This window comes from Leptonotus elevatus, chromosome 16 (assembly GCF_054856555.1).
Source record: "Leptonotus elevatus isolate MCC_2025b chromosome 16, RoL_Lele_1.0, whole genome shotgun sequence".
Classification (NCBI taxonomy): domain Eukaryota; kingdom Metazoa; phylum Chordata; class Actinopteri; order Syngnathiformes; family Syngnathidae; genus Leptonotus; species Leptonotus elevatus.
The window spans coordinates 11,153,869-11,181,044 of NC_141254.1; the positions used below are offsets into that span (position 1 = coordinate 11,153,869).

The window sequence follows — 27,176 nt, forward strand, 5'->3', positions numbered from 1 at the left end:
TCTGATACTATTGCATTATTGAGATACACTGCCATTTCTCAACTTGCCCACTAGGTAGAGCAACTCTTAACGTTCTGGGGTTGGATACCTTATGGTTGCCTACACATTGTTTTATTTTTTTAATTGTAATATTACAGTATATGAATTAGTTTTATTGTTGCTCTCCAGTCACCTCACGCGCTCTCTGATTGAACCCGGGCCGACGTCATGCACCCAATCCATGTGACAAACACACATGGGCTCAGCTGTTCCCGCCTGCCTCCACCCTTTCGTCCGCTTTCTTATCACACAAAGCAGACAAAAGGTGGCATTGTGCGAACTCGACGAGGACACTGCTAACACGTAGCGCTTCAGTAACATTTCATACAATCGTACGTTTGCTAATCATCTACAGCATTTTATACTAGCAGGGATGTAATATAGTAAGGACACACTGTTTGTATACAAGAAAATTTCTTTTTTTTTTTCTTTTTTCTGTCATGTGTAAAAGAGTAAAGTAATCTTATTGGAATTAAGTAATACGTTTTTTTTTATTAGTGGTGTTTTTTTTCTTTTAAAGAAATAAGCAGTAAACTTGAGGATTTTTTTTTTTACTTCCACGATAATAAAATAGAATTTAAAAAAAGAAAGCCTGTTGCATTTTTCAAGAAATCCATTGTTTTCATGATGAAAAGTTGTAACCTACAAAAAGAAAGATTAGTCTTTTTGTTCATCAGGAAAAAGTATATTTCTATCTGTTTCTGTTTCGCAGCAATTAGCTTTAGAATGTAGCTAAATGTCATAATTTTTCACAAATCTATTTAGAAATGTGATTAAAATAGGTTTTTTTCAACATGGCCCTGGTTGATCTCTTTTGCTCTGTTGGCCATTTGTGTAATAATTGCTTCAACCATTCTTTGCAGTTAAGAGGCTGCATCAAATCCTTCTGTATGCTCTAGCATAACAAAACAAAAAACAAAATTATAAATAGGTCTTTAGGACACTTAAAACATTTCAAATAGAACGTAGTTATACGTTTTTGGGAGCAAATGAGTTAGGATAATCTTTTTTTTTTTCTTCAATAGAATGTTTTCTCGTTTGAATTTTAACTCTTTTACTGCTAAACGTTATCCAAAAATCAACCCCTACTGTGCCAGCCGATTTCGAGGATTTTAACTCATCTTTCAAGGCAAACTGAATATTGTGTACTTATACTACATAAACATGATGTGTACCACATGAAAGATCGCGTTCCATTCTTTCATTAGTAAAAGTCTGTTTCTACCTTATTCTGTTCTTTAGAAATCACTATTTGAAAATAAGTAATTTGAGTGACATTGAGCGAAAATCAAGGAGAAAAGAAGCTGTTTGTGAAAAGATACATTTTCTGCACAACAGTGACTTTGGCACTAATATTTTTTGTTCAGTGACGCTCTGTGAATTAGATTTAACGTGAGAAAGCCTTTGATCATTCACGTCATCCTTTGAAAACATTCTATTACATCGCATCAATCTGTTTCACTGCAATTACATACACCGACAGAACATTGAAAAGAGATACAATGCTGCCATCTGCTGGCCATAGTTAGTGGGGGTTTTTGATTTCACAAGCCCATTGACCAAGGCAGCGCTGCACGTTGCACTGCCCAGTGAGGGGGAAAAAACGTAGTAAACGTCAATTAACGTTTTTGGCAGCACTCATTTGGATTTTAGTAAATGTTATTTAACGTTTTTGGCGGTAAAAGTTAAAAAGTAATTTTTTTAAAAAGTAAATTTTTAAAAAAAAAGTAATCTTACAAGAAATAACCCCCGTAATTAAGTCCTATTTTTGGGAACACATTTTTTTTTTAACAGTATTTTTTCCCCCAAAAACTCGGACCTGTAGATGTCCCAATACTTTATTTAGTCCATTAGATGTATTTTTACATTTTGTTGCGTGGAAGTAAACGTTGGCAAATGCGGTCTCCAGCTGTGTTTTGCCTCTCATGTTCACACTTTGCGTTCATGTGTGTGTCATCTTTAGTTTCGGCAAGCAGCTGGGAGGCCGGCGAGGCTGTGAATGCATCACGTTGGAGCCATCAGAAATGATCGTGGTAAGACAAGACTCTTTTGATTCCCATCTGTCTCTTTCTTTCTTCTTGGTCTGCATTCCAGACAACTCTAACGTTAGCGAAATTCCTCCCAGAGATGCTGATCCCAGATCAGATCAGTCACGTTTACTTTATTCACTTCCTTGTTGAAAAACAGCAATCCTGAAACATTCCTGCCCTATCTGAAAAAGATAAAATGTCATGAAGAAATAAAGTCGAGATTATTTTTTTCTTTTTCTTTTCGAGAAGGAAGTTCACAACTTTGTAGCCTAATTTGTAACGTAACTTTCATGTGTAACTGTTGGATAACTTTTCTGTGTAATTTTGTAGCCTGCATAGTGGACACATAATTCTGCAGCATAATTTTGCTAGCTAGCTTTCTAGTGCAATTTTGCACTGTAGCTTCTCTGCAATAAAATCCGTAACTTTGTAGCGCACGTTTTGTAACGTTGCCCCGTTAAGTTAACCCTTAATTATGCAAAACAGGAATTCAACCATTTTCTCTCAATTTTTTGGCTAGTCAATGCGCAAGCTAGCATGTCGATGTACCGAAAAACTGCCAATTGGCTAATTAGCAACATGGTGAATAGTCCAGTTATAGCGGTAAAGTAGGGTGACATTCACCGGCAAGTGCGTCCGTTTGTGTGTGTGTGTGTGTGTGTGTGTGTGTGTGTGTGTGTGTGTGTGTGTGTGTGTGTGTGTGTGTGTGTGTGTGTGTGTGTGTGTGTGTGTGTGTGTGTGTGTGTGTGTGTGTGTGTGTGCGCGCGTTCGTGCGTGTGCGTGCGTGTCATGCTTAGTTGTGACATGAGTTTCACACACACACACGCACACACACTTACACACCTATACACTCATGCATTCTATGAGGCAACAGGATGTGTGGTCACATTGCAGCCGTGCCGATGGTCACATGACGCGTCGTTCTGTCCTGGGCAGCGAGCGAGAAGGATTATCGTCCGGTCACATTTAACACAAGTGTGTGTCTTGTGTGCGAGTGTGTGTTTGTGTCGTGCGTATTATCTACAGTGTGTCCCATGAGGCTCATTAAAGCGACACACTGGAGCCCTTTTTTTTTTTTTTTTTTACTTTTATAGCCGAGCAAAGCCATTATTGCGCATATCTTTTATGGTGGATCCCTTCAGTGTGTACGCCACAAAAATCGTTGATCGTCATTCGAATAATGTGGTTGCCGCTGTGGTTGTGGATTTAAAAGCTTTGTTAGCAACAATAATCATACACCAATTAATGGCCAAAATAATATTGCAAAACAAAATCTATAGTTCAAATTTATAATGATAATAAAATAATTTTTGATAAAATCATAATAAATAAAATATCTAAACTAATAAATATACTATAGTAAAAGCTAATAAAATATGTACAGAATATTATTATAATAACATATATAACAATGTATAATTATGATAAAAGATTAAAAACTACAGTATAAACAATGATCATATTATTATAGTAGGATTTATAAAATAATAGTAATAATTTTGAAACGTTAAAAAAGAACAATTGTATTAAATTACAATTAGCCCCTTAAGTGTCATGGGGACAAAAAAAACAAGTTTCTCATTAGGATGAGAACATTTCTCATCAGAAAACGTTTTTAGTATTTCACCTTTTTTTTTTACTCCATACCACTTGAGGGGCTCTATACTTACCCAAATTATAATGAAAAAAAACAACTATATAAATAAAATAAAATAAAATGATGTAAATAATAAATATAGCAATGATACAATATTAGCAATATAAGTAGCTAGAATACAAACAAAAATAACCTTATTACAAAATAGATATATAAAAACAAATATAGAAAAAAATTGCTACTACCAATTCCCAAAATAAGCGACTTCTTTCTGAAAAGAGAACGTAAACAACATTTAAGCACCACATATTTGAAATTCCTCCCGCGTGGTGACACAATAACACCATTGAGTGACGCAACAGGGCAAGAAAACACATTCCTGCCGCGACAACAGCCAACACAAAAACTCTGCTGGGAAGTTTTTTCAGTATCTGCGGAATCTGCTCTTTTTGTTTTTTTTCTTCTTCTTCTTTTTCTTCTTCTTGTTGCTACGCCTCGTGAGAAGGATGTTTGCGTCGTTTCCTGGAGGAAGCGGCCCTGGCCTCAAGCATGTGAGCCACTCGCAGCCTCGGCAACGTGTCGAGCGGACGCAACTCGGATGTAAAGAAAGGATTTTTTCCTGAAAGTTTTGGATTTATTTATTTATTTATACTGCCTGTGGTCCGGATGAGTGGGCTGCGCTGGAATCGGCTGTCGGCACTCTGGAAGAACTGGATCTTCAACCAGGAGCCCACCGACGCGCCGGCAAAGGATGAGGACCACAGTGTGGATTATAAGACTGCAAAAGTCAAGTTCACTAAACAGAACTCGGATCCCTCGCCTCGTAATTCGGCCACGGACATCGAGAAATGCAAAGTTCTCCAGCGAAGCCGTTCTGAAGTGACGTCGGATCCGTCGGTTCTGCGTTCTGAGGAGGGTGCCTGCTGTGTGTTGCAGGTGGACAACGGCGGCGAGGGCGACGACGGCTTCCTGCACCGGGACGGCTCGCAGCGACGCTCCCGCCGGCGCTTCCGCAGGATCAACCCCAAGGGTGAGCGGGAGCTGATCACGGACGGCCAAGAACCTGCCGGATACAAGGTAGGAGCCAGGCTAAATGCTAATGCTAAAGGTGACAAAACTATGATTGAAACAGCGGTAATCGATACAAATATCTATTTGATATTGATTAAACAATGAAGATTTTTGTTGAGAAATATTTATTCGCTTTTTTTTTTAATTTTGAGCTATTGCCAATGTTTATTATCATGGAAGAACTTGATATAATCGCGATTCAGATGTAAACGATACATTGAGGGGTAAAAAAATAATTGGTGATGGTTTCCTTGAGGCAGAGGTGGTATCATCCTGACTATGATGGGGTGACTATTGATACCAGGTATCGGTGTCTTATTAGGGCTGGGTATCAATTCAGATTTCCAAAATCTATTAGATTCGATTCAATTCACGATTCACATTTATTTTCGATTCAGTTAAGGATTTCATGCAGTACCAATTTTACTTTTATATGGAAGACATTCTCAGAAGTATCAATGCCGCAAATAGAAACTTCTTACTCTTACTTGGTGCATTAGAATGAAACAAATATATGAATATTTACATTTAAAATTGAATCCAATGCAGTTACATTAATCATGTATGTTTTACTGAACACGACCTGATCAAAACACTAAATAATAATTGAAATCCAACAACACTCGGTACTCTGAACAACAAAAGGGACATTTGCATTTGGTAGCCATATTTAAAAGTATCGATTCATGGTTTTATGAATCGATATTGGGCTATGAAAAGGAATATCGATTATTATTTTTTTAAACCCAGCCCTTCATCTTATTTTAAGTACTCAAGGCGGTGACCGATACCATTATCAGCCGCCCAGGGACAAGAAATTAGAAATTACATGAATACAGGTTGTCATTAACTTCATGCAATTTTAAGGAAAAATAATATATTGGGATATATAGGCCTTTCTTTAAAATCATCTGTCATGTATAGGTGGGGAATTTTATTTACTACTGGTATCGACATCTGGTACCAGTTGCGGTGAAAAAAGTGGTATCGTACATCCCTAATCCTGACCATGCGCCATGACGTGCATGTATTCTGTAAATTCAACTGACTCGCTTTCAATTTTTTACATGCAACATATAATAATTCCATGTTTCAATAATAAGAATAATAGTTCCAATAAGAATATGACTATTATCATATTAAAGCATTCATTCATTATCAGTCACTCATGCTGGAGGTGGCCGCCTCTGAATTTTGTACACAGGAAAAACCCTGGGTGATGTATGGGAAACAAACCGAATGTTACAAGGACCAAGGCTAAATGCTATTGCTAACATGTGGGTCCAGGTTTTTTTGGGGTAACTTGACGGCATTATCACGATCGGCATTTTTATTCGCGCAAGTGCAGCATTCCCACGATTACAATATTTCCATCAATCTATTTTCTATTTAACAATATTTTGCAAAGGAAGCAACAATTCTTTAGACGGAAAAAATTATATTGCTTTTTTTGCATGAGGCTTGTTGTACAAGTTTTCCTCCCACTGATAGCATCTGTGTGTCATGTCAGTTAGTGGCTCGCGTAATCGCCACTCACCACACACACACGCACGCTCACACATTGCTGAGAATTACTCAGAGGTTTTTTCAAAATTTTTTAATATTTTTTCCTGCCCATGCCACCTCGCTGTGATATCAAGGTTATCACAATTGGCCTGGTTTGAGGTCTGTCTCTGGCAAATGAGCCCGCCCACTCTACTGCGGGGTCAATGTGGACAGGTTGCAGAATCAGACTTTTTAATCAAGAAGCGGGGCATTACTGGGTCGTAATGTTTAGCACGTCTCCCTCACGGTTATGAGGTTCTGGGTTCGAGTCTGAACTCGGGCTCGTGTGGGTTTATAAAAATATTATGACATCAAGTGTGACTCTTTGTGACCTAAAATTTGTTTCTTTTTTTTCCCCCTGCAGGATTACGTCAACAACCAGGTAGGACCTTGAATTTATTCATGACATTCTTAAGTACTGTGGAACTTTTCAAGGCGAGCACAGTGCACGTCAACATCAAATTTCCTGGGTTTCTTATTTTTTTTTCGCCCAATGGGAAATAACGAAAATAGAAGTAATCCATTTCTGGGTCAAAATGTGGTCATCATGAAACGTCCTGTTTTGTGCAACTTTAGAGGTTCCACTGTATTGTGTGTGTGTGTGTGTGTGTGTGTGTGTGTGTGTGTGTGTGTGTGTGTGTGTGTGTGTGTGTGTGTGTGTGTGTGTGTGTGTGTGTGTGTGTGTGTGTGTGTGTGTGTGTGTGTGTGTGTGTGTGTGTGTGTGTGTACACCTGTTTGTTAGGAAAGCACTGTGGGTGGCACAGACAAGCGGGCGCTGTCGTTACAATGAACAGATGCATGCTGGGAAAAGGTTTTAAAGCTGTCCCCATTTGTGACTTTTTTTATTTTGTAGGGGGTGTTCATCGTAAAATGGTTGCCCATTCTTTACAGTCTAATGTTGGCTATGTACTGAATATATTTATGAATTGTACAGTACACAGATTCTGAATGTATTGTAGACGCCGCGAAGGATAAAGACACAGGATGTTGTTATTGAGACATAATAACATCAGTGATCCATTAGCTGTGCGTGCTGTCGGCCTTAATGCTTCTGCCCTGCACTCAATGGAGATGCTCAGGCCATGAATGGCAGCGGGGAATGTCACCTTTTCAATCTATGAATCGCTTTAGCCAATGTTTTGTCTTTCAGGCTTGAATTGATCTTTTCCAGGCTTGAATCTAAGAACTGGAGGCGGGAACTCTTTTCCAGTTTTTTCTCTCTCTCTAAATGTGTTTACGGAATGTCGTCTCTAAAGTATATCCTTGTCGCTCCGTTATCATTTTTCATTTTCCACCATGACCGTGCTTATGATCGATCAATATTGATCCAGAAACCAGATCTCAACCCCCTCCACTCCACCCCCACCCCACAGTAGGCAGGGAGTGCCGGTGGTCTTCCTGTTATGTTCACTAATGACTGTCATAACATAACACAACAACACGCGCAGGGTTGTGCTTGTTTCTTGGCGTCTTATGGAAATGCCACATGACTTGATGAGTTTGATAAATCAATAAATAATCCGTCTTTGCTAAGAATTTTGGTGATGACGAGTTTGATTATGAACGCAGGGCTTTGTTGTGTTGAATATTGAATCAGCTGTTTTGACCAGTGTTTTTTTTTTTTTTTGCATGTCATTTTGTAGCTGTAGCCCATAATTTTCTGGCTTTGGCCCACCATTTTCTCATTTTTGGGCCCGTCGTTTCCAAATCCGCAAGTTTATCACTTCATTTCCAGCGAGTGACGACCACCCGCCATTTCCAACTCTCGCATTAGCTCCACTCGCTTGAGTTTAACACACAGACGCGGACTTTATTAAGGCACCGGGGACCTTACCGGGTTACGGCGTTCAATAGAGCGAGCGAGCCAAAGCCAGATGGATGAAGCCATCAGCTCGCTTGCCTGCGGGGGGAGAAACAAGCTTGAAAGGGGGTCTTCATTCCCGGAATCGTTAATCTGATAGGAAGTCTGCACATGACGGGCTTTGAATCGGCCAATGCGGAATTGGATGCACTTTTTCTTTGTGGTGGGGGGGGGCAGGGTGCATTGTTTTTTATTTTTGTGTGTGTGTGTTCAGCCACACTGGAACCATCTCACGGTCGCGCTTTGCTCTGCTTTGCTCGCTTCCTGTGTCACAAGGCAAAATGTTTGAATTTCCTCAACCCCTCTCAAGGGTTTGCTACATCACCAGCACCTCGACGCGAGACCAGGTTGGCAGAGAGAAGTTTTGTCAAAAGGCGCGATCGGTTATTATTTTTAAATTTTGGCTTGTCATCTTTTCATTTCAGTCATTTTCTCATTTGGCTTGAAAAATTGGGTCCCCAACACCCCATAACTTCAGTCGTATTCGTGACCCCTAGAAAGTGTATTAAAAATAAATAAATAATTTGCTGACACACACTGCATTTAATTTGCCCAAATGTGCTGCCTGAAAGGTAGTCAAATAAATAAATAACAAATAAAATAGGAGGCTGCTGATACTAGTCACTGATACCTAAGGCAAACAAAATTCCGACATCAAGTCCTCCTCATCAGTAGTTGGCGCTATACTGCGGCTGTTTGACTCATCAGCCAATCATCATCTGTGTCAGAAAGAAACAATTTTTTTTTGTGTTGAATGAAATTTTATACTGTTTATCAGAAGTACTACAGGTATTGGTAAAAAAAGAAAAGAAGAAGTGGTTATCTAACATTCAAACAAATTAATCCTAATTAATCCTTGGGTTAAGATTCGGGTTACCTAGAATTCACGCAATTATACTTGAGAATAGGTTTATGATGCGTCCGGTGTGACTCAACAACCTCTGCGTCATCCGCTAACCTTCAGGGTTTTAAAGTCACCCGCAAGAAGGTTTTCATGACGGTACCCGGTTTACCACCACATTACTGTTTTTATTACAGATGGTTGGAGGCTTATTTATAAAAAAAATAAAAAAAGCAATATCCTGGACCTTTTTTGAAAAGCCTTGGGACCAGTCCATTCCGTCGCTCATCTTTGGTCTTAGTCAGACGAGCCCCTGAAGGAGCTCGGAGCAGGACCTGCGGGAGAATCGGAGAGCAGGGTAATAAGAGAGAATTCTCAAGGAAACCCTTGCGCTAGTAATAAAAACAGGGGTGAGCGCAATTGCAAAGACAAGGAAACATTTGCTATTTTTCAATTTCAACTTTTGGCCAATCCGTTTTGTTTTTTACGTTTTGGACTTCCATTTTTCTCTCTCTTTCTCGTTTTGGCTTGTTATTTTCCTCATTTAATCTTTCCTACCTTTTGCTCATCAATGTTGTTCGTTTTCGGACTTTCTCCTATCATTGTCTCGTTTTGGCTCGTCTGTGTAAAGAAGCAAGAAAGCAGTAGGTCGCCTTGAAGGACAAACTGAAGGGTTTAGCGCAAACGCAGAAATGATGGAAAAGCAAAAGCAGGACAAGAAAACTATTAAGAAAAACGATTGAGGGTTAAAAAAAAAAAAGAGTAAAAATGAAAGCCTGACAGTGAGACCAAACCAAGGTGACCGAGATGGAAAAGGGAATCCTGACTGGCTCTGGATCTGGTTGAAGTTAAAGAAAGCGAGAAGGTCAAAGCGTCTTGAGTCAGCTTTGGGGTGCAGTCAAAAATCCTAGACTCATCTTTGGGACAAAATCTATACCACGCTTCTTTTAAAAAATATATATTATTATTATTATTTTTTGTTTTTTTTTTGTTTTTCTATACCACGCTTCTTAACTCCAACACAAGATGACTTTCGAACGTCCGACTCAATAGTTGAAGAGCACGCAAAATGTTGGTTCCTTTGCTAGTCCTCCAGAGCACATTAGAAACGTATGTTGTTGCATTGCTAGGCCGAGTGTCTTTTGCCTGTACAGTAAGTACGGCGGGTTGCTGATGCTAATTTTAGGGATGACATCAGCCGCACTGAGATGACAACCTTGCTGAACTCGAGCTCCATCTTCCCTCCATCCTCCTCCTTTCTGCTCTGCTTGCTAATCCTTCATCGTCCCGTTTTAAAAGGACCTCCACCTGGTTTATGGCGATCGGGAGCCAGGGATACATTTTTTATGTTGTTTTTGTTGCCGACTGCAGGAAGGGAAGGGCTCGCTTTAAATGGCAGGAATTCCTGCCTTGCTCTACATCACACGCTGCAAACGCGCAACATCCGATGGCGTGTTTCTGTGCTGCTTTTTTTCTGACGTAACAAATGCTTTCACAAAATCCCCTCCATTGCGTTTTGCGGGGAAAATGAATGACTTATTGCTGCCAATTTAATATATTTTCACTTTAAAGGCCAAAGATTCCCCCATACTGTGGCATGTCATGCCTGTGGTTGAGAAGCAGGAAGTCGAGACTTAAGATGCAGACAATCTCTACTGTAACTCTTAAGAGAATAGAGTAGGACTGTGCTGTTAATCGAAATTCAATTATTTCAATTGTTACATGCCACAATTACAAAATCAGCATAATCGGCAAAAAAAGGATTATAATAGAAATTGTGAATTTAATAAATATTAAAAATTTATACATTTTAAATTAACATATTAAATTTATACATTTGCACTTTTTAAAATTTTAAAATAACTAATAAATGTTGTTTCATCCAAGAGGAACTTGCATAATTAGTGTTTTAAAGAATTTTATTTATCTTAATAATTTTTTACGTTTAAACATTTCCTTGTTTTGTACCAAAAAATAAATGATCATCATCCTAATCGTGATTTCAATTATTACCAAAATATTTGTGATTAATATTTTCTTTGTAATGGAGCAGCCCTACAATAAAATAGAACAAGTAGAATACTTTATGGCATTTTTCTTGTTTCCACTGTTGAAGAATTGTATCATTTCTTCCGCGTGTTCGTTATTTTTCGGGTGGAGAGAATGTTGATTTTCTGAATACAGACTGGAGATCGGTGAACAGGTCCTTCGAAGGATTTATTTTACAGAATATTCCGGTCACTCATGAATGACAGACAAATGGCTGCTTCTCATCACAAGTGCCAAGATTGCTGACACTTACAATATTCTTATACTATCTAGAAGGGCGGTACCATCAGCCCCTTCTCCCCCATCGTTTCTTCAAAAGTAACACAAAAAAGGCCTAATCTAGACGGCACCGTTTTGGGCTCCAGATTACTTTTGTGAAAGTGTGTCACAAGTATTTGGTGTTGTGAACACAAAAATAGGACAGAGGAAGAAAAGGCGACGTGTTTTGTGGGCGCCGACTGCACCTCGCAACCGGATGCGCGGCGCACAGGAAACATTTCCTGTAACTCTGTGCGTGCGTGTGTGTGTGTGTCGCATGAGGCGGCGAGTGCATCACAAAAGGATAAAGAAATGTTCATCATGGCAATGAAATCGATCATCGGCAGAACCGCGACGTGCCCTTTCCAAGTTTGGGCCTCCAATCCAGATATGAGCACACAGTGCTAGCTAACTTAGTGTAGTTCAAATTATTATTTTAAAGAAAGTATGCCTAGACTGAAGATGGGTCCAAATTCGACACGTTTCTTGTCATCTTCTCAAAATGGCCTCAATTGTCAACCTTCTGCAAACTCTCACGGCTTATTGAACGTTATTTATTTGGTTAAAACAGCACGGCCCCTTCCTTAATCCAGTCGATGCGTTATAATCGGTTTGGCTCATGTAAATGTTTGCCTTTTTTGAGTGGCACATTAGGATCAGAATTCCTCCTCTCCCCTCCTTTTGGAGTCTTTTTTTAAAAGTATGATCTATTTTTTAAACCCCCCCCCGCACACACACACACACACACATACACACATCTCTGTCTCTTCATCTTTTTTCCCTCCTCCATCTATTTCCATCCTCCGTCTGCTCTGCCTCTCTTGTGTGTACACTGGCTCCTCCGAAGGCAGGCCTCCATGTGCTCGCCTCCCATTGGCCACCTGCTAAAAAGATGATGTCATACCCTGGCGCTGGGGAGGGGCGGAGGGAGTGCAAATTGAGATGCACAGATGCTGGAGTATGAGTTGTGTGCAAACGGTATCTTTGTAGAATATGCCGGACTTTTTTTGCATCTTCCACACAGCACATTTTTTCTTGTGGGATGAATTCCCACAGTTTCTTAATTCGATGAGGTTTTTAATCATTATTGTGGTGATATTCATGACTAGACCAGATCAGAACTATTGTTTCAGCCAAAAGGTCTCCAAACAAACAAGAACGCTTGACACTTAGTGTTAACTGCTGGCACTCGATGCATAATTTTCGCTAATGCTAAAAACATGGCTAACAACAATACTGACATGCTTGTATTACTAATGAGCACATTTCTTCTCACGTTTGGACTTATGCCAATGCTAAAATTTGTTACTGAATAGTTGAAGCTAATGTTAGCCGCCGACCTTCCCTGCTACATGTCTGAACTAATGTTAATGCTGAAAAATAAGGCTAACAACATAGTGATGTGACGTGACTCTCTTCATTGTGCGTGTGCGACTATGTCTCACAAACTTAGCTTTTAGCTTCATGCTAAGGTTAGCCAATGGTGCTTACCACACGTTTGGACTAATGCTAAAAATAATATTAACTCATTTTGTCGTCACGGTCCGTGTTGTGACCGAGCACATTTCTTCTCATAAAATGACCTCACTGGTTGACGCTAACATTAGCCGCTTGCTGCAAAATGCCTGAGCTAATGCTAAAAGCAAAAACAACATGTTTTTAGCAAGAAGTGTTTATATAAGGGGGAAGCCCATTTCATCATCATCCCATTTTTTTGTGCAAGCAAAAAGGCAGGAAAGGGGGCTGTTGGTGGGTGGGATAACCGCCCCCTCCTTTTCTTCTTCTTTGTAATTTATGCACAAAAGGAGGAGTGGCTTTTTTTGTTGTTGCCCCAGTAGACTCGATAGCTTTATGTTTCCGATCAATAAAGATGCTCCCTTTTCTTTTCCTGGCCAGCCAATCCATCTAATGCAGTTCCCCCCTCCCTCCCTACCTATCTCTCTCCCGCTCTCTCTCTCCATCCCTCGCTCGCTGGCTATACAGGTGATGTCATTCTTTTTCAGCTGGATTCCCTCTCCTCCCTCCACCGCTAGCTCATTAGCGACCCCGGCACACGGCAGCACAGCATCCTAACCCTCGGCTCGGCTTGCGTCTCAAAGCCCCTCCGCCACCCCCCCAAAAAGCGTCGGAATGCCGGCATGAAAGGGGCTGGGGACTTGGCGTAGCCCCGCGTTGCAGGGGTGGTACCTAACGTTGGGGGATCGGCAGCCGGTCATGGAGACTTGCCGGCTGGCTGGCAGAGTTGCGGCGCGAGTTTGACGGCGAGGAAGGGACACTCTGATCCAATTGACTTGACCGTGGGGGGTTTTCTCCTGGGAAAATTCCAAAAGGAAAACCGGCAACTCAACTTGGACATCACATTGGGGAAAAACTCTCTTCTAAACTAGGATTACTTGTCCTTAATTTCCAGTTGAAATCATTTTGGGAGGATTTCTGTGGGCATACCATCCCATCTGGAGTTTTTTTATTTTAATTTTTTCTTCGTCCCTGCTTTTTTTTTTTTCTTTCACCATCTTTGGTCGAACGAGGGGGAACTTCCCTCCTCCTCCCCTCAGTTGGAGAGATGGCTTTCCTGGTCCGTTGCTATGCCAACTGCTTGCAGCCGTGGTCCTCCAAAGTAAGCCATGTCGTAATGCCCATTGACTCTGACCGTGTGTGTGTGTGTGTGTGTGTGAGACATTGAAATACGCATTTGCGATTCTGCATTTGCAAAATAACCTATTCTATTTTTAAACCTGCCCTCCCTTATTTGACTCACCCTATTTGCTCTTTTTATGCTCATGGCAAAAGCAGTAATCTTTTCTTCTTTTTTTTTACTTTGGCATATTCTTGTGATGACATCATGATGTGAAGGAGCTTTACTGAAGTGAGTTGAGAAGTTTCATTTCGACAAAAGTAGTGCTTTTCCGCTATCTTGTGGCATCTCGATGCTAAGTAGCTATGTTGAAGTGTGTTATGGAGTTTTATTTAGACAATTGTAATGCTTTGCCACCATTTTGTGGCGTCTATAGGCAATTATAAACATTTTTGGAGGATCAGTTTTTCAGGAAATTTCGCTTTTCACAGAAGGTCTCAGTTGCTAACTGCCGCAAATAAAATATTCCAGATTTTTCGACTATTAAATCTGTTCAATATCAGTTCTAAATGTATCCTGTCACCTTAATGCAGGGGTGTCAAACTCATATTAGCTCAGGGGCCACCTGGAGGAAAATATATTACCAAGTGGGCCAGACAGGTAAAATCATGATATACAACTTAAAAAGAATTGGCAGTTATACACAGATGTGCAGGCCAGCCCTAAATAAATAAATATATTGTTCCAAAAAAGAAGACAAATGCAAATGGACGCGCTAACACTTGGCCCATATGAGTTCCGGGCGTGTTATAGCTACCTGTTTTGGATATATATTGTTCCCAGAATGCATTGTGTGGCGCAGTTAATGAAGTTATAGGATGTTAATCCATGTTATGTGTTTGTGTTACTAGTATCTGAATGTATGTCGCATTCAGCACGTTTGTTTTATGTTGGTCTATGTTTTTATTTTTTCAAGAAACCGTATCTTAAGGTTGTGTGTAAAATAATGACATCCAGGTCAATACTGTGTACAAGTTGAATTGTTCATCTGAGGATTGCGTGTGGAATTGCAAATGTATGTTTTGATGTTAGCTGTCAGATTAATTGGTCCGACATTAAAAAAAAAATTACCTTACAAGATCATCTCGCGGGCCGGATTAAACCCCTCGGCGGGCCTGATCCGGCCCGCGGACCTTATGCTTGACACCACTGCTTTAATGTAAACATGTTGCAGCGAGCACGGACACCAGCGCTAACATTAGCAATCAGGTCTTCTGCTACACGCAAGGTTAGTTTGTCTCAGTAAGTCGCTGCAAAAGAAGAAAAAGATCAAATTCTCCTTTTTTTATTATTATTATTTTTTTAGAGTTTTAAATCACTTCACTTCGAAGCCTACTCCGTAGTTTTAGAATGTCAAACTAAACTGGACGAAGAGCTACGCTGTCGACAACTATACTGTAGATTTCCGCCAGCTCGCCCCGTTTGAAGTCAGTATTTAATTGGTCTGTGCCACCGTCGCAAAAGGTTAATTAAGATTTCCTGGCATAAGTCGACCTACAAAAACATCTCAAGAACTCTGCTAAAAACTTACAAGAAGTTTACCATTGTGCTTTAAAGCGACAAAATTATATATATTTTTTTAGCATGTTGGCAAAGTTTGGTTATTCACCAAAAACCATGAAACTCAAGTCCACTCCACGATGGAGTCAGGCCCTGTCAGCCATTTTTTAAATAACCTCCCCACATGACAAGTGCTGAGATGCCTTCAGACTCATGTCCTCCATCAAATGTTTAATGGCTGGGTTTGCCATTTAGCTGCTTGGAGTGGAACTTCTACCACTCTGCTTCTTAAGGTCAGATGAAATAATGCATATTGAAGTATTGGCTGCAACCACAGTATCAGATGACGGGCGCAAAGACAAACATTGCAAGCCAGTCCAGACGTAAACAGGATGTGTACACTCTGGGAATGCTACATTAGTTCACCTCCATAAACAATTGTTTCACCTCTTCGGGTGTTACCTTCACTTCTCAGGTGCTTCATGTCTTACCGAGCATCTTTACACGACTGCAACAATTATCAGCTATTTTCCAACACTTTGTATATCTCACATGTACTGCATAGGATTCTAGTTGATAATAAATCCTTGGAACCAAGTCACAGTACTTTGAATCTTTCATGGTGACGTTTGGTCATACTCCGAAATGGTGGACTTCTTTTCAAGCATGGCACTTTGACACTTTTTTGGATGATGGACATGTATACCAAAATTTCCTGTCGTAAAGGTAAACTAGCTTTGGGGGGGTGCTGCTCGACGATCAGCGTTGGATGGTTGTTGTGTCGGAGCCGCAATGAATATAGCGAAGAGGCTTCGCTGGCTGCTAATGAGCCAGACTTAGACAGGTTGATGGATTCGGTGCCAGGGCAGGCGCGTGGGTGTGATGGACGGACTGCCACATGGGGGCGTAGTGACTGGAATCTCAAAGTAGGAATACAGGGAAATATAATCAAACAGAGCAGACTGAAAATTGCATCATATTTCTTTTTTTTAGGGGGGAGGGGATGCCACAAGAGGGCGATCTTTGCCAGATGATGTCATGGCCTCGAGTCGGCCTCGGGCAGGCCGGCATCCTGATTGATAGGCTGACGTGACGCCAGCTAATGTGGCCTTTGAGACATGAAATATAAGCTTGAGGGGGTCAGCGGCAGGGCTTGGGGGTGTCAGTTAAGACCATTATTAGAGGGCTGCCCCCTCGCCAACGCTGCCCCATACCCCCGCCCCAAGTGAGGGGGCGTTTGTGGGCTTTTAAGACCTGCCGCGGGGACGTCTGGAAGCTCAGATGCGCAGGAAGTCGCGGCAAAGACGATCAATGCGGGTCATGTTACACCAGGCAGTGTCCAGGTCGCCTTCTACAAGTCACCAATTACGACTGTAAAGCTTAACAGAACGGATTAATCTTGCATTCTATTCTTTTACACCACAAACAGACCTCCGCCAAGGCCAAAACAAACCAAAAAGACATCCGTCTTGTCCTGGGCCACAGTGTTGCACTGAACTTTGGTAGATTACGTTGGTGCCTTGCACAGCTACATGGTTTCAGTGCACCCTTAAAAAACTTCATAGTGAGCCCTAATTAGCCTCTAAAATGACACATATTCAATCCACAGTTAAAAATGCCTTTTAGGCCTTATATTTGAGCAGAAAAAAAACTTTTTGATTCAATGAACAAGCTTTTTTGTCCACCTGATGACTCCCCATTTGGCCCTGATGCAAGAAAACAATAAAAGGTCCTCGATGGACACTAAAATCAAACGGCGTGGTGATAATGGAAGCAGACTTGCAGTACTCATAAATCATGCCCTCCTATGACTTCAGTAGACATGACCTTAACCCACTCAAAACTGTCCCCACTGACCTTGACACTTGATGATGACACCCACCGCCTCGCGGCCCACCCCCACCACCTCAATTTCATATGGTCCCATTATCTCTTTGCTATTGATTCCACACTGCTGCCTGCGCAACCAGAAAGCAAGAGAGGGTCTTGAGTGGATCGTTTTCAAGGCCGTTAATGAATATGAGATGGGACAGGTCGATTATGTTTGGACGGATCAATCATAGGTTGAACTAGAACCCTTACTTCCCCCTTAATTTGTCTGTTTATCAAGACATTGTGGACAAACTTGTGATGCACTTCTGGGATGACAATACCTCTTTTAACCAAAACATTGATCAATCCAGATTGGACTAGAACCCATAGCTGCCCCAATTTGAATTCTTGCTTTTATCGCGACTTTACGGGCACATTTTTGCTTGCCCAAGTGCCTTTGAACGTGACTAAGGTCAAAGGACACATCTCTTCATAAATGTATAGATCAGTCTAGGTTGGATTAAATTCCTCCTAAATCTTAATTTGTCCTCCCTCTTGTGAAATGTGCGTATGCCCGAATGACTTTGAACCTGGCCATGCACTTGTTGACAAAGATGATTCAATTAATGAGTCAATCTAGGTTAGACTCGAGCTCTCTGTTCCCCTGGATCGCAATTTCTCCTCCTAAGACTTTGTAGACAAACTTGTCCAAGTGACTTCGAACCTGGCAACGCACTTGTGGTCTTGACAAAGGTCTCAGGACACACCTGTTAATCATTGAATGGGTCAAGCTAGGTTGGCATAGAACCCTCAACATTTGAATCAAAAATAGTTCAATAATAACAACAAAGCACTTTCTTCTGGGAGCATTTTCGATAACATGTGGTGTTATCAGCTCGTTAATTTGACTTCCCTTTGCCTTGTCAAAAAAAAACGTACGATCAACACCAAAATTTGCTCCATCCACAAAAGTCAATTTCCTGATCTGCCGAGGCATGCTAGTGATTTATTGTCTACGCAGACAGGGGCGGAGTTTTGGGAACCATTTTGAACAAAAACAGCCCCTCGACTGGCCCCTGGGCCCTTTGCGGTATCGATGCCAGCCTCTCTGCATGGAGCAGGAAGCATCTGTTCATAGCGGGTTATTAGGCATCAGGCCCACCTTCCTCAGGGGCCCAAAAAGGCGTACGTACCCCCCTAAAAAAGCCCCCAAAAATTCTGTGCCAGTTGGACAGTGACTTTGGTGTCCCACCCTTTCCACAGGTATTTATTATGATATGATCCATGGCTCCTCTGGGGATTTACCCGCCCATTTGCAATTTGTGTTTATCCGCATGCTGGCTTCCTTAAACCGGTCCGTTTAGCATGAAACAAAGTATCATCTTTATAAGCCACAGCATTCTCATGATAAATTCAAGCCTGATTCCCATTCAGCTTGTCGCCACATTTCGTACTCATGAGAAAAAAGGTGGTGAATTTTGTAAAGGCAAAAAAGACACACAAAAAATCTTCTTTTTTTTTCTTCTTTTTTTTAAACCTAAACCACACAAGCCCGACTGAGTGTTTAAAATGGCTTGTTCTGCAGTGCTTTGCCACTCCTGACACATCACATCTAAAAATGCTTTTGTGCTCTGAGCAGGCTTTTTTTTTTCGCTCACTGTTTGTAGCTCCTCACCACCAAGCGGAATATAGGCTGCGACTATTCCCGTCAGAAGAGACATTTTGGGGAGGGTGTACTGGTAACCGCTGCCATCTGCTGCCACACACAAAACAGTCGGTTGGGATTGCCAAATGGAAGGAATTCCCTCGTTTCGTCTGACAAAGAGCAGCCCTTGACTCCCCGAGGTCTCACTGAGCCGTGCTGATTACCTTCTTCGCCAGGCATGCCGGAACACATGTAAATTAAAGCAACAAGAAAAGGGCCCTTTTTTCCTGATGTCTCCTTTAAATGAAATCAGCAAACCTTGATGCCATGCTCCGCCCGCCAAATATGGCAATGGCAAAAAGAAGAGCAAATTAGTGTGTCCCATTTGTCTGTCTGATACCTCAGTTCGATAAGGGATCAATTGGGGAATGGAATTCTCCCCATAATGGCTGCTTCAAACCAAAATGGCTGACTTCCTTTTAAACTTCAGACATGGGCCCTTGAGATTTGTGTCCTGCTATGATAGACCGCTTCGCCCAATTCTGTTTTCGTAGCAACATGACATTTGGTAGGCGTGTCTATCATGAGTAGACCCACAAAAAATGTTTTGAGAAGCCATGCCTGAAAAGACACAGGAAGTCTGCCGTATTGGTTGAAAGGCTCCATTTTGGAAACATTTTGGCAATTTCCGGGGTCCTTTTGTCACATTCAACCAAACTTGAATCAGGTGCATACTTGACAAATTGCCGACGCCAAACTGTGGAAATCTTGAGTTTCCGTTGTGGCTTGTCGCCGGAGCATGCCGGCAAAGTTGGACAGCATTAAGCTGTAATAACTTTTGAGAAGGTTGCCTTTCAGAAGCTTTACTATTGCCTTTGGTTGCTTTCCAAGATATTTCTGAGCGTGTATTGCTCAAATAATTGAGCGGTCGAGGAATATTCCCCGTGATTTAAAGAGTCACGGTAAGTCTGTCATTATGGTTTGAGATGGACGACACTAAATTGCAGACATTTGTTGTGTGCGTAGCACACCAGTGAAGTTTGACGACTGGCCATAAAACATGAAACTCTAATAACGTATGCGTGGGCTGCCTGTTCATATGCTTTTTAATATCGTCCTTGGTGGCTTGCCAAGATAAATTTGATCTCAGCATTGCTAAAATAATTGAGCGGCTGTGAAATAATAATCCCGAACACAGTTCGATCTGATACTAAAATTTTCCATCTGATAAAATAAAAATAATAATAATATAATAAAAACAGATTTTCCAGCTGGATCCAGACCCCGGTTAATGCCTCATAATATGGATCATACAAAAACGAATTGGATCCATCCAGTAGTGGCTCACAGCAGTCCAACTGATACTTTGCATACATTGATGTTTAAAAGTTCACCTAGTTTGCTACCTTTTAATGACTTCTCTATTTCACACAGAAATATACGATTTAGGTCTGGACTGCGGTCGGAAAATGGATTCTTTGGGATGTTTTTATCTTAATTTTTCGCAGCTCGTCGTCAATCCACTTCCTCTTTTGCGGATTACTATGTGCCGTACCATGTGCACGTCGGTGGCGGCAGCAGTAGTTCATCTATAATTCAAGTTCTTGGGGGGGGATGAAAATGCCAGGAAAAGGGAGGATGGACTGGCTGAAAGAAAGCTGGCGAGGAAGTCAAATGACTGACCGCCGGAGACAGACGAGGCGGTGAAGCGTTGCGAGGATGGAGAAATTGTCAAGTTGACGCAATTTTGATTCAAGATGGGGGTTTGCTTTGAGTGTTTGCAGAGCCGTGGGGTTCATGCCTAAACGCCAGAGTCCATTCATTTCAGACTGTTTAATGATGTTGGTTGGCTGTGTGCTGACACCTACGGGCCAAGTGTGGTCATGGCAGGTGGCCAGCCACTGACCCGGCCGTCTGTCACCATGTGCCTGTATGGACTCAGCTGTGTTGGCACCTACTGCTGGAACACTTGGGAATACTAAAACCTGTAACAAATCCCTTAAACTGCTTACAACTCTTGACTGAATGAAACGCTAACGTGAGAGTGAATGAAGACTTTTGGAGCGACACTAGAATACTCGATGGGAAGAGCTGTAACAAATCCCTTAAACCTCTTACGTACTTGACTGAATCAAACGCTAACATCAGGAGATGTTATAATAGTTGTAATCTAGTACATGCAAATTTAACCCTCCCAGGTTAGCTTAGTGCTAACTAATATTGTAGCTAGCTGGTACAACAGAGCACGGATGGATTTAAAACTTTACCAAAAGCAAAAAAAATCCTGGGTTCTGCTGTTGGCCAGTGTTCGGTGAGGGATCCCGGAAGTTAAAGTAAGTTATTTTTAGGGGTGTCAAAATAAGTGCGTTAATTTAAAGTTCCTTTAACGCCACAATTTTTTTTTATCGCGCGATTAATGACCGCCTTTTACTTGAAAAGCCTGTACTGGGGGAATTCCAGTCGCAACGCAGCAGACACGTCCACGTCAAAATTTAGCAGTAATAAATGTAATAATAATGCATATATTTGTGGAGACTGGGGTCAAGTTGTATTTTACAATTTTAAAAATGTTACGTTAAAGATTAAATGGCTCTTAATATGAAAATAAAAATGCTCGGAGCTGTTACCAACGTCTTGTAAATGCAATTACGCCATCTAGTGGCAGAAATATGACCAACACAAATTAATATGACATTCGTTTTTTTACAGTACACTACACTTTTTTTTCTCCAAAATTTTAACTAAATTTTATGATTTATTATGAAATTACTGTATCAATGACTAAAAGATGTAGCCATATTACTATTAGTTTATAATTTTTTCCCCATATTTATGTTAACAAGACTATGAAAACTTAGAAAAAAATATTTTATTGTACATTTAGAACGGATATAAAATTTGCAATTAATCATGAGTTAACTATTGAAGTTATGCGATTAATTACGATTAAATCTATCCATTTGTTGACGTGGCTGCACGTGGACAATTAATAACTCATTCGAGTTGGGAGTGGGAGTCACTGCTTAAATGGTAAACGAGTAGCAAATGTGGATTTTGGTTGCGAGTGCAAGCTCTACCTGCAACAAACATACAAACACGAGCGTAAAATTGTGTTTTCTGGATTTGACGGTGGCACGTCTGTCCGCCCGTCCTCCCTGTTGTCTTAATGTAATTGTACAGCTGAGGGAAGCTGACACATTTATATTTCATCTAGCGACTCTCATGCTTTAATGCATGAGGCGAATGGGAGAGCCCCGCCCCCACACAGGGAGCGAGAAAGTGCGTTAGTGCGTGGGGATTAAGGCGGGATTAGGTAAAGGGTGTAAAATAGAGTCGGAAGGCACCCATGCTTCCATTTTCAAAAACATCCACAACCTAAACAATGGCAGTTTTTTTTTTTTTACTTACATAAAATTACTGGTTGAGATCTTGAATGGGGAAAAAAATCTGTTTATGTTCTTATTTTATTTTGATTTTAATTATTAGTAAAAATATATACATGTATTTAATCTATTCAATTGTATAAAAATAAAAAACATAAAGGAATGTTAGTTTATGTAGATTCCAAGATGGGTTGGAAATTGCTAATGTTATAGGCTTGCATTGTCCAACAATGATGGCAAAATATGACATCATTCATATTATGAATTAGAAAGATGCAAATTGGACTTTCTGAAATGAATGCCTTTATTATCCTTAAATATGACATTTAATGTCAGCGCTCCCGTGTCCTCCATGGGGTCGGAGGTTCTGCTCAATAATTATATGGTGTACTAAAGGAACACCCCCGCCCCCCCTCTACCATGTCTTTAATATTTCATGTGGGCACGGTGGCTTCTCCACCCTGTTCCACCTCCGCTTGTTGTTGGATGTCGCGGGCGTTTGGGTTTCGATGGAGGACGCTTGGTGCGGGCTGGCACGGTGTCGCCGGAGGACGGCGTCGCTCAATTTGACGCTGCCACAACCCAAATTGGTAAGACTTTAGTTGATGGAGTGGTTCCTGAAGCCAAGCCAGGGCTGGGCCAACTGATTTGATTTTTAAAAAATGGACAGATGGATGGGCCAGGCTGTTTGGAGATAGATAGATGAAAATAGGGAATGGAAGGTCATTCAATTTCATAATAAAATTCTTAAATGGTATTGTTTGCAATTTATTTAGTTGTAATTGAATAAAACAAATGTAAAATTGTAAATTTTACAATTATTTTTGCATTTTTTTTACATCATATTGTTTATTATTGATGTAATTGTTAATAATGAACCAATTATGTGTTGAATACATGCGTAAAATTTCATTTTGGTGTAATATTTTAACCTTTTATTTCAAATTATTTAAATAAAATAATGTATTATTATGTTGTGTCTTCTTTAATAACTATGAATTAACCAATTGTTTAATTTTAAAAGTTTGTCTATTTGACTTTTCGTTGTTGTTGATTTTCCCTCGCGTTTCCTTTGCGGCCTGCAGGCCATACTTTGTCCACCACTGAATTAAGCGAAGAATTGAGAGGTGAAGGCTTTTGTTCATAAACATAAAAAAAAAATAATAATAATAATAAAATGAATACCTAATTCTACAGTTGTGAATGTGTGTGTATACAGTATGTGCACCCGGCCCTTTAAGCAGCAGCGTATGAATGTGGACAACGTGGAATATTTTGGCCACCTTATTTAGTGCCCCCACGAGGGACACAACATTAGGAACGTCTCTCATCGTGATTCAGTGCAGAAGCTTCTGCTGCAGAAATGAGGGAAGAGGAGGGATCGCAAAGAGTAGAATGCAATGTACAAGGTCTGATTGTTTACAGTTGAACGTGTTAGCTTGGTGCTAGAAAATGTGTGTGCACGTTGTGGTTTGTGCGTTTTGTTTATTTTGCATTTAAAACAAAAAAAAACCCACCTGATCGTCGTCTCATACCGCCTGCTTCCTTTCCTTTCTGTACGTCTGCGCAGCTTCCTGCCGACCTCAATAAGATGCACTTGACGGACCACGCCCACCAGCAGGTGATGCACGTGCCCGCCAGCCAGTCCGGCTGCAGCATTGCCAGCGACTCCGGCAGCAGCAGCTTGTCGGACATCTACCAGGTGAGATAGTCCGGGGAGCGATATGAACAGAAATGTACCACATGTGCTTCATATTTGATGTTCTATACAATTCTAATGTACAATCATATTTCTGGAAAATGTATTGATACCACATTTACATCATATTAAATGATTTTTACAACTCAAGCATACCTACCATATTTTATGTTCCAGACAACTATAATGTACAATGCATTGTATTTATTAATGTTCTATACAACTCTAATGTTTAATTTAATTATTTTTATTGATCAACGGTGGGGCCCGCTTCCTTCCTCATCAAGCTAATTATCACTGGTGCTGCGGCGTTGGCGGCTTGTCGCTCGCTACTTCATGTGGCGGCGCAAAGGTCTGACGCAGGAAATAACCCTGACCTTTCCCGAGCAGAGTACACTTCTCTCGAAGCTTCGCGCCCTTCAGCTTCTTGTTGTTCTTGTTGATATTGTCACAGCTATTCCAAATCAATAATACATATATTGAATCATTCAAATCCTTTCAGCGCACCTTTGTTCTCAAAATATAATCCGATAAATGTTTTTCATCTTGTAGGCATTTTAGCTGGCTGATAACTTCCGAGCTAATGAGATTCCACAATCAATGTGGAGGCCCCATTGAGGGGCGTAAACGGTGTTAATGGCCGAGTAATAGTGGTTATTACCTCCGCCAGGGAGGCTTTCATAGACGTTTCTTTGCCTTTCGTTTGCTGGCTCCACTGCATCAACGTTGCAGAAAAAGGACGGAGGGATATGGTAGAAACAGAAAAAAATATATACATTCCTCACCACAGTGCCATCTGGTAGGACACTCACTTGTTGCTAGGCAGAATTCAATTCCAATTAAACTGAATTATTGATGCGAAATGGCAGAAAAGTGACGTTGAGAGTTTCTCAAGCGTTCAAACTGGAAATTGTCCCTATCCAGGCCACGGAGAGTGAACTAGGCGATGTGGACCTTTCCGGTCTTCCCGAGGCTCCCGTGGACAGTGAGGAGGAGGAAGAGGAGGACGAGGACCTGGACAGAGCCTCGGACGCACTTCGGGGCCGAGACCTGGTGCGCGAATGTCTGGAGAAGGACCCTGCCGACCGCAACGATGACGACATCGGTCAGTGAATACATATCATGTTTAGTATTCTATACAACTCTAATGTAGCATATTTACTCGGTATTTAATGTGCTAGACAACTCTATTCTAATCAGCTAAAATGTACCATACGTACATTCATTCATTTTCCATTCTATACAAATTTAATGCATCACATTTGCGTCATATTTAATGTTCTATTTATATCAGGAAATCTTTTCATGCCAAGAACGTTAATTAACGTTAACGGAAATCAAAACGACTACCACCAATAACGTTAAATGACGTCAACTGTGTTGTTATTTTTCCAATGGGCAGCGCAACGTCTTGAGAAGCTCTGGTTTCATGAAAGAGTGTAAAAAAAAAAAACGCCCACTAACTTTGACCAGCAGATGGTAGCATTGCATCTCTTTTCAATGGGCTCCCGTGGATCAAATGACATGAAAGCATGGCAGATCTTAGGAAATACGTTTTCAAGGATGACGTGAATTATCAAAGCGTTTGTCACATTAAATCTAATTCACAGAGCGTCACTACACAAAAAATCTTAGTGTCAAAGTCAGTTTTTTCCATAAAAAGTTTTTCTCCTTATTTTTTCTCACTATAGCTTGGTGCCTCTCAAATTACCTATTTTCAAATGGTGAATGGAATAAGGTAGATTCATACTTTTTTTTTTTCTAATATGAGATTGGAATCTTTCATATGGTATCCACCATGTTTATGTAGTCATAGCACACAATATTCTGTTTGCCTTAAAAGATGAGTGAATGCTGTAAATGGGCTGGCACTGTCGGGGTTGTCTTTTTGGATAACGTTTGGCAGTAAAAGAGTTAAATGTTGCCATCATATTTAATGTTCCATACAACTTTAATGTGCCATATTTCCATAGCGGTATTTAATGTTCTAGGCAACTCTAATGTAGCATATTTCATGTTCTGTCCGCAGAGCAACTGCTGGAGTTTATGCACCAGCTGCCAGCCTTCGCCAACATGACCATGTCGGTGCGTCGGGAGCTGTGCGGCGTGATGGTGTTCGAGGTGGTCGAGCAGGCGGGCACCGTCATTCTGCACGACAAGCAGGAGGTCAGAACCACACTTAACGCACAAAACCCAAATGGCGACTCACCACCATACATGGATGATGATGTCATCCGTGTTTTCACACCGAAGCTGGACCTGTGGTACGTCATCCTGAACGGGGCGGTGGATATCGGCCGCCCCGAGGGCCGGGCGGAGACGCTTTGCATGGGCAACAGCTTCGGCATTTCGCCGTCGTTGCAAAAACAGTACATGAACGGCGAGGTGCGCACCAAAGGGGACGACTGTCAGGTAAGAGCGAGGATGCTGTTACTATTAATTTAAAATGATTTGAAGTTACATTTTCTTTTCTTTTTTTCTTTACATAATGCAGCACATCATGGGTTAGTTAGCTGCTAGCCTCACTAAAGCATGTTTAAATTAAATAAAAGGCATAATAGGTCTCCTTAAAAGGCACTCGATGGTCATTTCAAGTCACATACACATCAAGTGGTCGCCCACTTTCTGTGCAGTACGCATCACTTCCTGTCGTCAGACCTTGAGCAAGTCAGCAAAGTTGCTATTTGTAGAAAGGGAAGCTGGCTTTTTTTTCATGCGGCGGGCGCACTAGAAAGTCGTCTGACTGCTTTTATTCCGATGCCACATGGGTCACTATGCGCCACGCACCAGCCGCCGGTTCACCCGCCCGCGCTCTCGCCCGCAGTTGGTGTGCATCGCCCAGGAGGACTACTGGCGCATCCTCAACCACGTGGAGAAGAACACGCACAAGGTGGAGGAGGAGGGCGAGATCGTCATGGTGAAGGAGCACCGCGAGCTGGACCGGAGCGGCACCCGCAAGGGGCACATTGTCATCAAGGTGAAAATAATAATAATAATGATAATTAGAATGATCCGAACTAGAGTTTTTGTGTCTTATTTGAGCAAGAATGGTTTTGAATGTAATCAGACCCAATGTGAATTGTTCCATCACCAACAAGTGTACTATTGATTTTTTTGTTTGTTTTTTTGATTGAAGCAATATCCTGCTTAATTTACGGGGGTGTCCTTGGCCTTCTTGCGCTTGTTGAGCCAACCCAGAAGATTAGTAGAT

At 41.2% G+C, this 27,176-nt stretch overlaps 1 protein-coding gene across 8 annotated transcripts in view; it reads left to right on the plus strand.

The window, feature by feature from the left end:
• rapgef6 (Rap guanine nucleotide exchange factor (GEF) 6) overlaps window positions 1-27,176 on the plus strand; it is a 64,591-nt gene that overhangs the window by 18,061 nt on the left and 19,354 nt on the right. For 7 of the 8 annotated variants that reach the window (XM_086098488.1, XM_086098493.1, XM_086098491.1 and 4 more), the window contains 8 exons: window positions 2,003-2,072; window positions 4,603-4,743; window positions 6,647-6,664; window positions 23,837-23,968; window positions 24,890-25,070; window positions 25,995-26,131; window positions 26,219-26,377; window positions 26,790-26,942. In XM_086098488.1, coding sequence (XP_085954614.1) covers window positions 2,003-2,072; window positions 4,603-4,743; window positions 6,647-6,664; window positions 23,837-23,968; window positions 24,890-25,070; window positions 25,995-26,131; window positions 26,219-26,377; window positions 26,790-26,942 — 991 coding nt within the window. Of the gene's footprint in view, window positions 1-2,002; window positions 2,073-4,602; window positions 4,744-6,646; window positions 6,665-13,172; window positions 13,909-23,836; window positions 23,969-24,889; window positions 25,071-25,994; window positions 26,132-26,218; window positions 26,378-26,789; window positions 26,943-27,176 lie in introns of those variants that run through there. The other variant, XM_086098496.1, reaches the window with a different exon arrangement.